General features: G+C 39.8%; 1 protein-coding gene across 1 annotated transcript in view; it reads left to right on the forward strand.

The window, feature by feature from the left end:
• The window catches only part of ATP8B4 (ATPase phospholipid transporting 8B4 (putative)), a 193,063-nt gene that overhangs the window by 43,113 nt on the left and 136,562 nt on the right, over nt 1–13,388 (forward strand). Inside the window, exons 3-4 of the mRNA XM_032481217.1 lie at nt 1,693–1,791; nt 4,383–4,445. Of these exons, the coding sequence (XP_032337108.1) occupies nt 4,435–4,445 (11 nt within the window). The 5' untranslated portion in view covers nt 1,693–1,791; nt 4,383–4,434. The remainder of the gene's footprint in view (nt 1–1,692; nt 1,792–4,382; nt 4,446–13,388) is intronic.

Consider the following 13,388-nt stretch of genomic DNA (forward strand, 5'->3'; position numbering starts at 1 on the left):
ACATTTTGAAATCCCAGTCTGTCCCTTCCCACCCCCCGCCCCCTTGGCAACTGCAAGTTTGTATTCTATGTCTATGAGTCTGTTTCTGTTTTGTACTTATGTTTTTTTTTTTAAGATTCTACATATGAGGAATCTCATGTGGTATTTTTCTTTCTCTTTCTGGTTTACTTCACTTAGAATGACATTCTCCAGGGACATCTATGTTGCTGCAAATAGCATTATGCTTGTCATTTTTTATGGCTGAATAGTATTCCATTGTATAAACATACCACATCTTCTTTATCCAGTCATCTGTTGATGGACATTTAGGCTGTTTCCATGTCTTGGCTATTGTAAATAGTGCTGCTATGAACATTGGGGTGCAGGTGTCTCTTTGAAGTAGGGTTCCTTCTGGATATATGCCCAGGAGTGGGATTACTGGGTCATATGGTAATAGACTTTACCATATGAAGAGACTTTAGAATCCAAGATTGTTTTATTCCCCCCATGAATTTGCTTTTGGTTTCTTCATATAAACCTTTATACCAGTCTAGAATTTTGAACTCATTTCTCTAATGGGTTCTTATTTGTGGCCAAAAGACTCTTGTTTACAGAGTACCATATCTGGAAGGGACCTTTGGGATAGTTTAGCACAATTTCCTTTCTTTCATTAATGAAGAAATGAGACCTAAAGAGGTTAAGTGAGGTGTGAAGCTTTTACCATGAGTTATGATGGACCTCAGGTTAGAATCCAGCTTTTCTGCCACGCAGCACAATGTTTTTTGTTGGTATTTCAAGGCTTTTGAGTTTTTAAAAAAAAATTCATGTGGAAGCTATTATATAAAATTGATTTCCTTTAGAGTTGTTTTGATGGGGCCTGGTCTCCATACACTAACCATCTCCACCCCATCCTTTCTTGCCTGAGGGCCCTGAAGTAGTTCCAAGTGAACCCCATTTGAAAACTACCTTTGTAAGAGAATCATGTCAGCTGTCACCATGTCTCTCTTAGGTGGGTGGTTTAGTGGTACAGGTCCAAGCTTTGGAGTCAAATAAACCTAAGTTTTAGTTTTAGCAGTGTATGTTCTTGGCTTCTCAGATAGTTATTTACAAAATGGGAAAGTGACACCCAGGGACATGGCATTCCCTGACTCCATGCTGCCATTTGCAGTGTTTCATGTGCTGTGCACGAGGAGTGCTCTTTACGTGGAATACAAACCCTCTGGGTTTGTGCAAAACAACTCTGATACAGAATCTAACTCAAACTTTTCTCACGATCAAAGGATATATGAAAAGTATTTGTCACAGTGTCTGGTACAAGGTGGGTGCTCAGAGAATCTCTCTTTGGGAATTGGTGAGGAGTTAGTAAAAGTATGAAAAGCTGAGATGAGATGCTGAGAAAAGACAGGTGATGTTTATCATCCTGGGCAAAGATTGTCATCTGTGAAAGGTTTCAAGAAGCTTACTTCAAAACTTGCTGTAAAAATTCAGTTTTTTTGCCAGGTAGTTTGAAAATTGGTTCACCAGTGTGTCTATTTCATGTGTCTTATACCTGAGTGCAAACACTTAAGTTATTGAATGTTGTTCTATATTTATACAGATAACTGAATATTATCCCTTTAGTTTCTGTCAAGTCTTATAAAATAAAATGACAAAATTTGAAAGATATCTTTACTAAATTTAAAAGCCCTAAACTGCTTGAAATGTTTGTTTCAGCTGATTCCAGAAATTTCCTCCTTGACCTGGTTTACCACCATTGTGCCTTTGGTCCTGGTGGTCACTATGACAGCTGTCAAAGATGCCACAGATGATTATGTAAGTATTTGCTTTTGAGCATTCCTGAGGTCTCGATTTCAGTCGTGACCTCTCAGAAGTAGGAAACAGAGATCCATTAGAAATTTTTGAATGGCTCTCTTTTGGTCAATACCATATGAAACTCTTTTACTACTTGTTTAATAATTAATATAGGTGTCACAGAACCAGACTGTGTTTATGATAACAGCAGGGGGGCTTCAGTAACTAGACTCACTCCCTCATTTTACACATGAGGAAACTAAAGCCTATAAGGAACGAATGATTTGCTAATGGTCATGCAACCATTAGTGGTAAGTCCAGAACTGGTACAGAAACTTGCTTCCACCCAGTGAAGTATTATTTATCCTGTATCTCAAGTCTTCTAAGTTTTGGGAATTGGTAGATGTTAGGCATTCTCACATCTTCTGCTCATTATGCCAGGAATTACAAAGTCAAATCACTTCAAAGTTGGACAGCTAATGTACATAACTAAGGTAGAAGACAATGGAGAGTTTTGAAGTCTCCATAATCCAGAGGGGGTTATTCAAATTCAAAGATTTAAAGCACAGTCTTGGGCAAACCAAACATTCTAAATGCAGACAAGTTATATTCTCACCCTAGGTGATTGCATGTGCCCTAACCTTAATAGCTACCTGTATGCCAATGCCTGGCAGGTTTATATCTCCTCTGAACTCATGCCTGCGATGACCATTTCCGGTCCTTCCAGACTCCATCGGTTCCAGTGCCAAGACCCCTTGGCGAAGTCTGAGCAGAATTGAGAGTCTGGTCCCATCCTGATGCCTAGAGACTGGGCCACATAGCTTTCAGGTGGTGAACTGCTCAGTTCTTTCCTGTGATGCCAGCTAGTCAGTTTAGGGGACCATTTTCAGGTTACATAGAGATGTTACTCAATATTAAGTCTCCTTTTGTCTCTACTGCAGTTAAAGCTTGAATATATGTTTGTTTTTGTGATAACATGTGCTGATTTAACAACCAAATATCTTTAGCAGTCAGGGTCTTGGCTAGAAGTAGGTGTCACCTTGGAATGGGGGAAGATTGGAGAAAGATTAATAATGAAGGGACTGTTTACGAGGGCGTGAGTGAGGAAGAGCACATTGGGTAGCAACATAGGTGGCAATACTACATCTAGGTCTGAAGGGACGCAGGGAGGGAGCAGTGACCAGACCTGGAGCTGTAGTCGAGGGCTGTCCCTAGAGGAAGCAACCACTGTGGACCCAGCTCAGAAGAAGCCAGGGAATGTACAGCCCATTTCACTCTCCTCTGGGCCTGTGATTTTCTGTCAGTACCATCCATTGGCCAAACCCAATCAGCAGTTGAAAGGATGAGAATTAAATAGGCCAGCTTCCCCTGGCCCAGGGCAGAGTGGAGGAGGCTAGGGTGGAGATATGGAGGAGCAAACAGAGAATGTCCACCCCTGTCAAATTATAGCTTCAGGCAAAATAATGTTTCCATTCCTGTTGTTCAATTGGTGGAGGGAAGTTTGTGTGCCAGTAATGGGCTGACTTAATTTATTCCTCTACCAATGTTATAAACTCTTTTCACATTAACAAATGCTAAGTATCTTTTTTTTTCTATTACTATTCATTAACTTATACTGGCAATCAGTATAATTGTAGGCACTGAGCACAGCATAATAGGAAGATTGGGATGGGTTTGGGAGGGATTTGAAAAAGGGAAGGGGTGGTTGAAGCAATTTATATATTATGATACTGATACAACATTATGAGTTTTTTTAAAGGAAAAATTAATAATCCTGATGATTATAATGTGTGACGTCAAAATTGCGTATCTCTTGATACTTCACCCTGTTCACCTGTGCTTTTAGGCTGAATGGTTGAAATAACACCTTATCTCTCCTTGAGCCTGTTACTGTCTGATCTTGACAGTGGATGTAGAAAGTCTTATCTGAACGGCTGCTAATTGCTGAGTTTAGTAGAGCGCTGATAATATGTAGAGTTTTTTAAGCAATGTAAGATATTTACATTACTGGACTATAAAATAAGAAATAGGATCACTTGGGCATAAAAACATAAATCCACACCAAATGTGATTCAGTATTGTATTTTGATTTTTGTTTTGAAATGCTCAGTATTTCATAAGATCACTGTTAACAATTAGAATTTCTGGAGAATGAAAATACATGTCTTTACAAGTAATGTCCTGACTTCAAAGAAGCCCGTAAAACAGAATGAATGATGTTCCAGTGAAGTATTGAGCACATATGTGAAAGAATTGGAAGTCCCCATTCCTTACTGAAGACATCAAAATTAATGTATGGTTTTCTCTGGAACTATGATGCAGAGTAAAGGGCATATCATCTTTCCAGAGCAACTGAAAATGTGTGGGAATTGGAAAAGCGTGGGACTAGACTTGCTCCATTGGTGACATCCAGAATGAGGTTTAGTGAGAAGAGTCTTGACTCAGATTTAGAACACATGGAACTGGGTCCAGGGTAAGCGTAAGCTGTGCTCATTTTGGACTGATGGTGATATTGTCTAGACAGACGAACTCAATATACTTTCAGTGTCACTCTTTGTGCTCACGAAGTATGATTTAATATGTTTTTTTTTCACAAACACTTTGATTTTCAGTTTCGCCACAAGAGTGATAATCAAGTGAATAACCGGCAATCCTGAAGTGCTCATGGACAGCAAGTAAGAAATAGATTCTTTGTGTTATTTTTAAGATTTCTAGGACCACACGACAAACCTTGACAGTTGGTGGCTTTCTCTTTTAGTTAAAGATGTGTTTCTTTCCCCCTTTAATAAAAATGGTAATGTCAGTTCTTTTCATCTTCATGGCCCCTTTTCACGTTCAGCAGACGCTTGTGCTACCCACTTGCCTTCTACTTCAAATCCCTTTGGGGTTTCTTCCGAGCAACACAGACATATTATTGCTGCTTTTCATTTCTAGATCTAATACCGTTTAGAACTGGCACAGATGTGATGCCTTGCGTGTAGTAGATGTTTCATAAGTATTTGAATCATTTATTTTGGTAATTTCTGGGGAATATTGCTAGAGAGCCTTTGATACGTTACTGTATCAAGTGAGTAGAAGAATTTTGCATTCACTTGATAGTTGAATTTAGAATGGATTATCCACCCTAACAGATTTTTAATTGCTGCTAAATTCATCCATCAATTAAGAAGTGTTTTTGGGAATGGTTCTTGAATCTTAAAATCTTTAAAACGTGTATTGACACACAAAGAACACAAGAAAAACCTCCAGAAAATGTCGTGAAAAGGTAAATTTCAAACCTTCATTCCATTGTTTCTTATTCTTTCTTTGTTCCTTTTTTTCTAATAACAACATATGGCAAAGTAAATTTGTAACAGTGTACTTCAAACTAGCAGTCAGTCACATCTGCTGATGATTTTGAAGCATTTGGATACTGTGAAGAATAGAGTTTTTAAAGGGAATATCATAAAACAAATTAATCATGTGAGATGGAAAATTCCAAGAAGTGGATATCAAGAGGGGCTAGGTAGCCTAGACAGTAACTGGTAGGATTAAGGAATGAATCTCCTTCCCTGACTAAAATACTGACTGATTATTAACCTGTCAGTTTTCCTTTCCTTTATGGGATTATTTTAGAAAGTGTTGTTAAGCGCACAGTGAAGAAAGATGATGTTAATCTAAAACCACAGTTGTGGAAACGGAGCCTCTGAAAGTGTGATCCTAGTGTGACATGGATAAGCCATAAAGATGCCTGGAACCATGTGGTTCATTTCCAATGTCAGCAGGTTTTGAATTGCTGCCCTGTAACATGGTGTTTAAAAGCATGAGTTTTGCACTCAGAGAGACTTGAGTTTAGTCCTGACCCTGAATAATTCCGTGGCCTTGAGCAAGTTCTTAGGAGGCAAGGGTGACTCTGTGAGCTAATGTATGTGCCTTTGAGCTGGACTGTTGCCTATCTTGATTTTCTCAAGTCTTGCAGTGCTGACTGCGTATTAGATCTGACATTAATACTATCTAAGTCCCCAAGGAACACTTGGTAATCAGTCTCATTACTTTGAAGTATCATCTCATATGAAGTATGTAAAAAATATGTACAATTACATAATGAATTTGAACTAACAGCTTGAGTATATCTTTCAATGTCTCAAATTACCAGTTAAATTTTGTGGCAGTATTTGGGCAGTGATAGATATTGAGGCCTCCCTCCACCTGGAGGCCAGGGGAGTAATCCAGTAGCTTAGATATTCAGAAACTTGAGAATTGTATGTCTCCCATACATGCTGGCTGTCACTGTCCTTATTATCAGAAGTAGCACTGGTCTTACTTTCTTGTGGTTTCATTTGGCTTTTTGTAAATTCCTTTTTAAAAAAATTATTTATTTTATTTTTTTAATTGAAGCATAGTCAGTTTACAATGTTGTGCTGCCTCAAAAGGAATTGAGAAAACTATATTCAATATCTTGTGAATTCCTTTTGAGTTAGCATCTCTTTGTAATTTGCTATGGTTTGATGTTTTGAGAATTGCTGCTGATCCAGTAAAGTTGAAGGGAGAAAGCACGTTTCACTGAGAATGGAGTATTCTTTGGAATTTGGTTAGAAATCAAGCAGGATTTGTAAGATTACCCACTACCATGAGCTTCTCTAGGGCACCTCTCTTGATGACATCTGTGTTCCTTGAGCCTAGCACAGTGTTGAGTGAAGTTTTAAATCGAGCAATAACAAGCATTCTTGCTGAGAGGGCAAGCTACCGGGGGATCTTCACCTGTAAAATTTTGCTGAGTCCCATCACTAGCCAATTGCAGCAGCTGATGTTGTGGTCTTTGCAGAATGCACTCGGACTATGGAGACTGGCTTTTCACTTTTTTGGATTTTGAGAAGTTGGAGAAATCAAATGGGCTCAGATCTGAGACAGCTCAGGGAGCTTTGAGTCCTCCTTTGGAGCTGGTGTGTGTAGAGGATGCTGTGAGGGATCTTCCCAGACCACTGCTGTCTTCCTGTGTCCACCCCCAGCTCCTGTCTGCATTGTTTCCAAGAATTTGCTCTTGCTACTTTCTTCATAGCACTGCCCTTGGGCTGCTGGAGCCAGTGACTGAGTGGTACGGCAGTAAGAAAGAACAGCATCTCTGCCCCAAGTTGGACAAGCTCTGTGGTGCAGTTTGCACCCCAAGTGCCTGTCCAGATCAGGCTGAGGATGGGATTTTGCCTGCAGTCATCCCATGCATGACTTCTTCCCCTTCCACGTGTTGCTTCTCATCTTCCTTACCAGTTTCTCCCGGAAGTACTTGCCTGATGAACCACCTGCATATGAATCCTCATCTCAGGATCTGCTTTTAGGGGACTTGATCTAAGACAGCAGTTAATGTATACTTAATCCCATGACAATGTTCATGGAAAATATTAGAGTGCTTTTGGGTCTAGCCTAGGCACCCATGGGTTAGGATCCAGAGATAAAGTAAAAACTCCTCCTGGTTCAGAGGAGTCCAGGGGTTGCTGATGGTGGGTGTCGCACCGGGCTGGGCACTACCAGGTACTTGTGGCTTTCCTATGTGCTTCTGGTAGGGGTCTTGGACTTGAGGTTCATGCTAGGGTGGGAGCTATTATTGGCTTGTCCTGGAGGGAGGGGAGGCATGGCCAGCCTTGGGGAGGAGATTTGAGGGGAAGGGGTGCAATGACAGCACGAGTCAGGAAACATGGGTCTGTGAAAGTGATCGTTGTGACTTTGGGCAATTCATTTTCCTTCTGGGCTTCAGCTCTCTCTCCTGCACACAGAAATGAGGAAGGTAGGCAGCTGCAACCCATATTTATTGAGCAGCTTCCATGTGTGGGCTCCAGTGTGTCTGCACTTAACACTCATAAAAGCTCAAGGGTAATGGCGCTTCATTTTAGAGATGGAGAGATTAAGGCCTAGAAAGGGGGTGACTTGTCCAGGGTTTCATGGTGAGTGAACGCCTAAATGAGGCTTCTCCTCACTCGGGACATGATGTGTAAATGTAGACTTTGTGGTCTGATCATATCTTCTCTATTTATTTTGCATTTGAAGCGCTTTTATACAATTATAGAAGTATAAATGTAATTATATAATATGTATGGGCAGTTTATCTAAATACATACAGCCTCCCTTTTAGTGCCTGGAGCATTAGTCACCCATGTTCTTAGCATTGTACAAGCTAATGAACGTTGTAAACCTAAGCCACAGAATAATTACAGAAACAAAACCCTTTATAGCCTTCCTTTTCAATTTCACATTTTTGGTTTTGTTACTCATGTTCCTTTCAAATCAGGACCAAGCTTCTGTGTTCACAGTCTTTTATAATACGTGAAAGTGCTTAAAAGGTAGGTGTCGAATTAGCCTTTGATGAAACCATTTGGTGACTTTAGTTTTAAAGCTGAGTAGGGGGGGCTGATTCCACGTTGTAGAGATGACTGTGCCTGCTGTAGAGGACGCACGTACTCTCCCCCACGCTATGAGGTACCGTCTGCTGACTGCACCTGTGGGATCCATACCAGTGGCTACTCAGTGTTTCTCGGGAGGGTTCCTCAGGTCCTGCTGACATCCCGGCATGGGTAGGTGAGGGGCTGTGAGAGGGAGTCTAAAATTTCCTGCAGAGGCCATCCAATCTGGGGTGCCTCAACCTGGGCTACACCGTGAATCAGAGCCCAGCGAGGCCCAGCGCAAGGAACCAGGGCCTTGCAGGTGGGGCCCTGGTGGTTTTTAAAGTGTGTATGATATGATGCTTCTACTCTGTAGACCCAGTCGAGGCCATCTCTTCACTCACGTATCTATCTCTGTGTCTGTATCTCTCTCACCTGAAACATCATGCAAAGGAGGGAATTCCATGAATTTTTAAAAATGGTAAGCCTAGTTTTTCACGTGAATCCTGACAGAGGAATGATTCTGTAATGCTGATTTACTTTTTTTTGTAGTAAGTCTCACATTTTTAGTCAAACACATGGCCAATTAATAATTACTTTGCCATGTTTTTCTTTCCTTCAGAAATTCAAATTTTGATTTTTCTCATCTTCTTTTATTTCTTTGCCTGTTACGTGAGTTGTCGTCAGGGCTGAATCATGTACTGACTTTCACATATTTCATTATTTTTGTTGTCCTGTCCCACCAACATTTCTAGTTGTGTGGATTTTGGATGAGGGAAAGGAGCGTGGAGTAAGGTAGGTACCCAGTTAGGGAACTTCTAGCCTCATGGGGCTCCTGAGCACTTGAAATGAAGCTGATCCAGTTTCAATTACAGTATATACCAGCTTTTGATGACTTAGTGCCAAAAAGAGAATGTAAGATATGCCATTAATTGTTTTATATTGATTCCATTTTGAAATGACAGTATTCTGTATGCATTGGGTTAAAATAAAATGTACTAAAATTAAATTTACCTTTTAAAAAACTTTTTTGAATGTGGCTCCTAGAAAACTTACAGTTAACCTTTGTGGCCCACAGTTATGGCTGGCATTCTATTTCTGTTGGATGGCACTGCTCCTAGTGACAGCAGAGGGAACTGAGCAGAGAAGAAGATGAACTCTGTGCTGTGAGCCTGGCCTCCGGATTCTCAGCTCCAGATTCTCTTCCGTCTTGTTCCCTCTTGTTCCATCTTGCTGGCTGCCAGCATGGTGGTTTGTGGCACTATTAATAAGTAGAGTCAGCGTTACTTTTTCTCAGTATTTTTACTTCCCTAACATCTTCTGAACTTATACTGCTGCACTAGAACAGTCTGAGCTCAGGTGCCCCAGTACGGTCTTCCTGCTTTCTGTTGGGGTTGTTTTCCTGACTCCCCTAGATTTCAGACTGCTCTGCCATTAGCTTTTGTCTGACGCATTCCACTTTAGGCTTTCCTGAGCCTTAGTGCACTTGTCTTAGGTCTCCTAAGCTCTCTCACAGCGCTGTTCCCCTCAGTCTTCTTCAGTCACTTCTCATTTAGAGATGTGAGTACTTACAGGGAGAGACGGGGCCTTTCTTTACTGCAGAGCGTTGTCTGCCCTCCTCAAGTGTAGCATCCTAGATGCCGCATAATTCTGCAAATGAATATATTATGTCAGTAGTAGCAAAATTTCTCTTGGTTTAATCAGTTTTTCCAGTTTGAGTGATAACCTCCACTGGATATTAGGATAGAAAATCTTGTTTAATTTTTTTCTTCAGGATATAGTTTTTTTTTTCAATTATAAAATAGCATATGTCCATTAAGCGAAATTTGGAAAATAGGAAAAAAATAGAAGAAAATAACATTCATGCTCCCACTGTCCAAAAGTCATTATTACTATTTTCTTGTATTTCCTTTGTGTCTTTTATTCCTATGCCAAGATTTCTTACAATGGTATATATGTATATTTTTATCCTCCTGTTTTTACTTCACATCTTATCATTACAGTTTTCCCAGTCTCTTTCTGTTGTCTTTATATACACAATTTTTTAGGGCTGCACAATATTCTATTGAGTTCATGTTTTATAATTCGTATAACCATTTCCCTGTTGCTTGATATTTAGTCTTTTTTAAATTTCAAAGTATAGTTTCTTGACCTTTCTAATTGATAGTTATCCTCTTCCATAAGACTGGGTTTTGTGATATATTTATAAAATCCACCTTGGATGATTGCATTTGACCTGTTATTTCCTATATTAAGTAATTAGAACTTGAAGCATTATTTCTCAGTCCACTGACAGCAACTTTTATCAGAGTATCTGGGGTTTAAGTGTGAGCAGGACTATGTTAGGCAAATTGACTAAAGCCTGGGAGGTTTCAGTTCCATCAAATGTGGGGGTTTCCTGTCAGACCACCACCATCAAGTTTCAAGTTTATCTTTTCTTAATCGTAGCACAATGTGAAAAAAAAATCCCAAAGAATTCTGCTTTAAAAAATGTATTAGGGACACATGTAAAGTCCCAAACATCAATAATTTGAAACAGTTTGAATGTAAGTTTTATATTACAATTACTAGCTACACAGCGCTCATCTGTAAAGTATATGCATCAGTTTTGATTTGCAGAGTTTCTAGAGTAAATTTGGGCAGTGATTCAGAAGTGTGGCTAGCAGACCTTCTAGGCAGCCATGAAGAAACTCTTCCCATGTTTTTTGTCCTGCCAGAGTAGAGGTGTGTAGACCTGTGGGAAGAAGATCTATCATTTGCTGTTGAATTCTTGGCAATAACTTACTCAGGAGAGGGGTAATTCATATATGACATTGCTCTTTATTGGAATCAATCTAAAATGTCAGTCTCGTTTGAGAGTGGGTTGTTATTCTTATTAAATATACTCTTACTTTTTGTTCTTGAGTTCCCACAACAAAAAAACCCAAGATCATTGAGCTTAATGTGTCTGAAGCTGACATGTATTTAATGTGTCTGTGTGCTTCTTGAAAGTAGGGAAGTGGGAACACGCAGGGTTCTGGGATTCTGTTAATTACATGGGCTAATGAATGAACCCTGCATTGAGTTATTGCATCTTTATCAGGGCGTGTGGATTTGCAATGGGAGTGGAGGCTTCTGTGGTTAAACATAAGGCAGGGCACCAACTCTTTTTTTTTTTTATCTGCTGCCCACTTAGATACATTATGGTATTCTGGTGCCACTGGGTCTAGGGGACATCCATTCAGAGTCTATATGAAGAGAGCTGAACATTTGCAAGGAAAATTTGAGGCGACAATCTTGATTCTTCTTTTTTTAAACAATGTTAACGAGACACACTATTATGTGTGTCTTAATGGCATGACTTAAATGTCAGTGAATTCAAAAGCAAGCTAATGGGAGTAGTCTCAGTGGAAATGGTTTAAAATTAATTTAATTTTTAGCTCACACTGCTAACTCACTGTAAAAGTGTTTCAAAAAATAGTTTTACCCTCCATAAATTAATTTCAGTTTCTGAAGTCTTGGACTGATCATTTCTTGGGCGATTCTGCATGTCAGCTTTGCAGATGAAAGGGTCCGTATGCCAGTGGTTTGGTTTCTGTATGTGAGCCGTGACACTGTTGTAGTTCTTATAAATGATTTTCCATTGTAATCAATTATTATATTGCATGAATACAGTTTTTTAAAATGTCAAATTTCTAAATGGTGACTATTTCCCCAAGTGAGGTGCATCTTGAAACAACAGGAAATTATAGCACGTTCAAAACTCTGCATTTGGGCTTTTTTTTTCAGTGGCATCTCCTCATTTTTTTTAAAGTTAACGTAACCCAGATGTTAGCTGTTCCCTGCTTCTCTCTTCAAGTTCCCTCAAAGAACCCCCAAGGTGAAAGCATTAGAGAGCAAGGTAGAGTTGAATGAGGACTTTGAGGGGGGATATAAATGAGGTTTATTTCACAAACTCCATAGCAAACAATGTGAAATCCTGTTTTAACATTTTTCTTTCCCAAAGTTCTCCTTCTCTGCTGCTGGCTTTTGCGGTCTCTCCTTGCTCCATTCAGTGCTCAGGATAGTTGAATCTCCTCTCAGTATCCAGGGCCCCTCATATTTATCTCCCTTTTATTACTCAGAGTAGTTTGGTTCTTCCTTGGCTCTGAACTCAAAACCTGTCACAGCTGCTTACCAAGATAGCAGGCTCTTCTGTAGCTAGGACCCACTCCTCTGAGATGACAAGAGAAGCTAAAAATACACCACAGTCTATGTAGTGTTTAAAACTTGATTCTCTTTTTTAAAAATAGGTTAATGCATCTCTTCTCAGTTGTCATAGGGAGAGATCTAGAATTTCTTTTGAAAAAACAAACCTAAACTGAAACTACAAAGGCCTTGGAGACGTTAGAACATTAACTTTAATAATGTAAAGCCTTCTTAAGACCTTAAAATCTGAAAGCTGAAAGAGATCATATTATTATAGTGAGTAAATCTGGCTTTAGTCACAGTCCGCTGGTTGTCTCTTCCAAACCAAACAAATGTTTTGACAGCATCTGTCAGTTAACTACTTACTGTTGATTCACTGTGGACACATCTCTGCACTACGAGGGCATTTTGCTTTAGATCTCCTGAGATAATCTCAATGAGTTCGTTTCTCCCATGCATTTTAGATTGGTATATTTTCTGTCTCTTGTGGGTCGAAAATTAAGAAAACGTAAGAGTATAAAGAAAATACGGAAATTTCTCTTGATTTCACTGTCTAGGAGCAAGTGAACTACAGTGAACTTGTGAGGTCATTTTCTTGCTCCCTTTTCTCCTCCATCTTTGTTTTCTTCTCTTCCTTTTCCTCTCTATTCCTCCACACAATATTTGTTTAAAAGATAATTGAGGTTTTACTAGACCCTACTGTTGTGGTTTGAATGGTGTGCCACCCCCCACCCTCCCAAAAAAAGTAGGCTCTCTGGAACCTATGTATGTGATCTTATTTGGAAAAATGTTTTTTGTCTATACACTTAAGTTAAGGATCTTGAGATGAGATCATCCTGGTAATCCAATCACAAGTGTTTTAGAGAAGAGCCAGGAAGAAGATACACAGAAACAAAGATAATGTGAATGTGGAGGCAGAGATTGGATTTATGGAGCCCCAGGTCAAGGATGCCTGAGGCTCCCAGGGGCTGGGAGAGGGGATGGAACAGATCTCTCTAGAGCCTCTAAGACAGCACCACCCTGTGGACACCTTGATTTTGGACTTCTAGCCTGTAGAACTTGGAGAGAATGAAGATCTACTGTTTTAAAACCTGGCTTGTG

The sequence above is a fragment of the Camelus ferus genome, chromosome 6 (assembly GCF_009834535.1).
Source record: "Camelus ferus isolate YT-003-E chromosome 6, BCGSAC_Cfer_1.0, whole genome shotgun sequence".
NCBI classification, from domain to species: Eukaryota; Metazoa; Chordata; class Mammalia; order Artiodactyla; family Camelidae; genus Camelus; species Camelus ferus.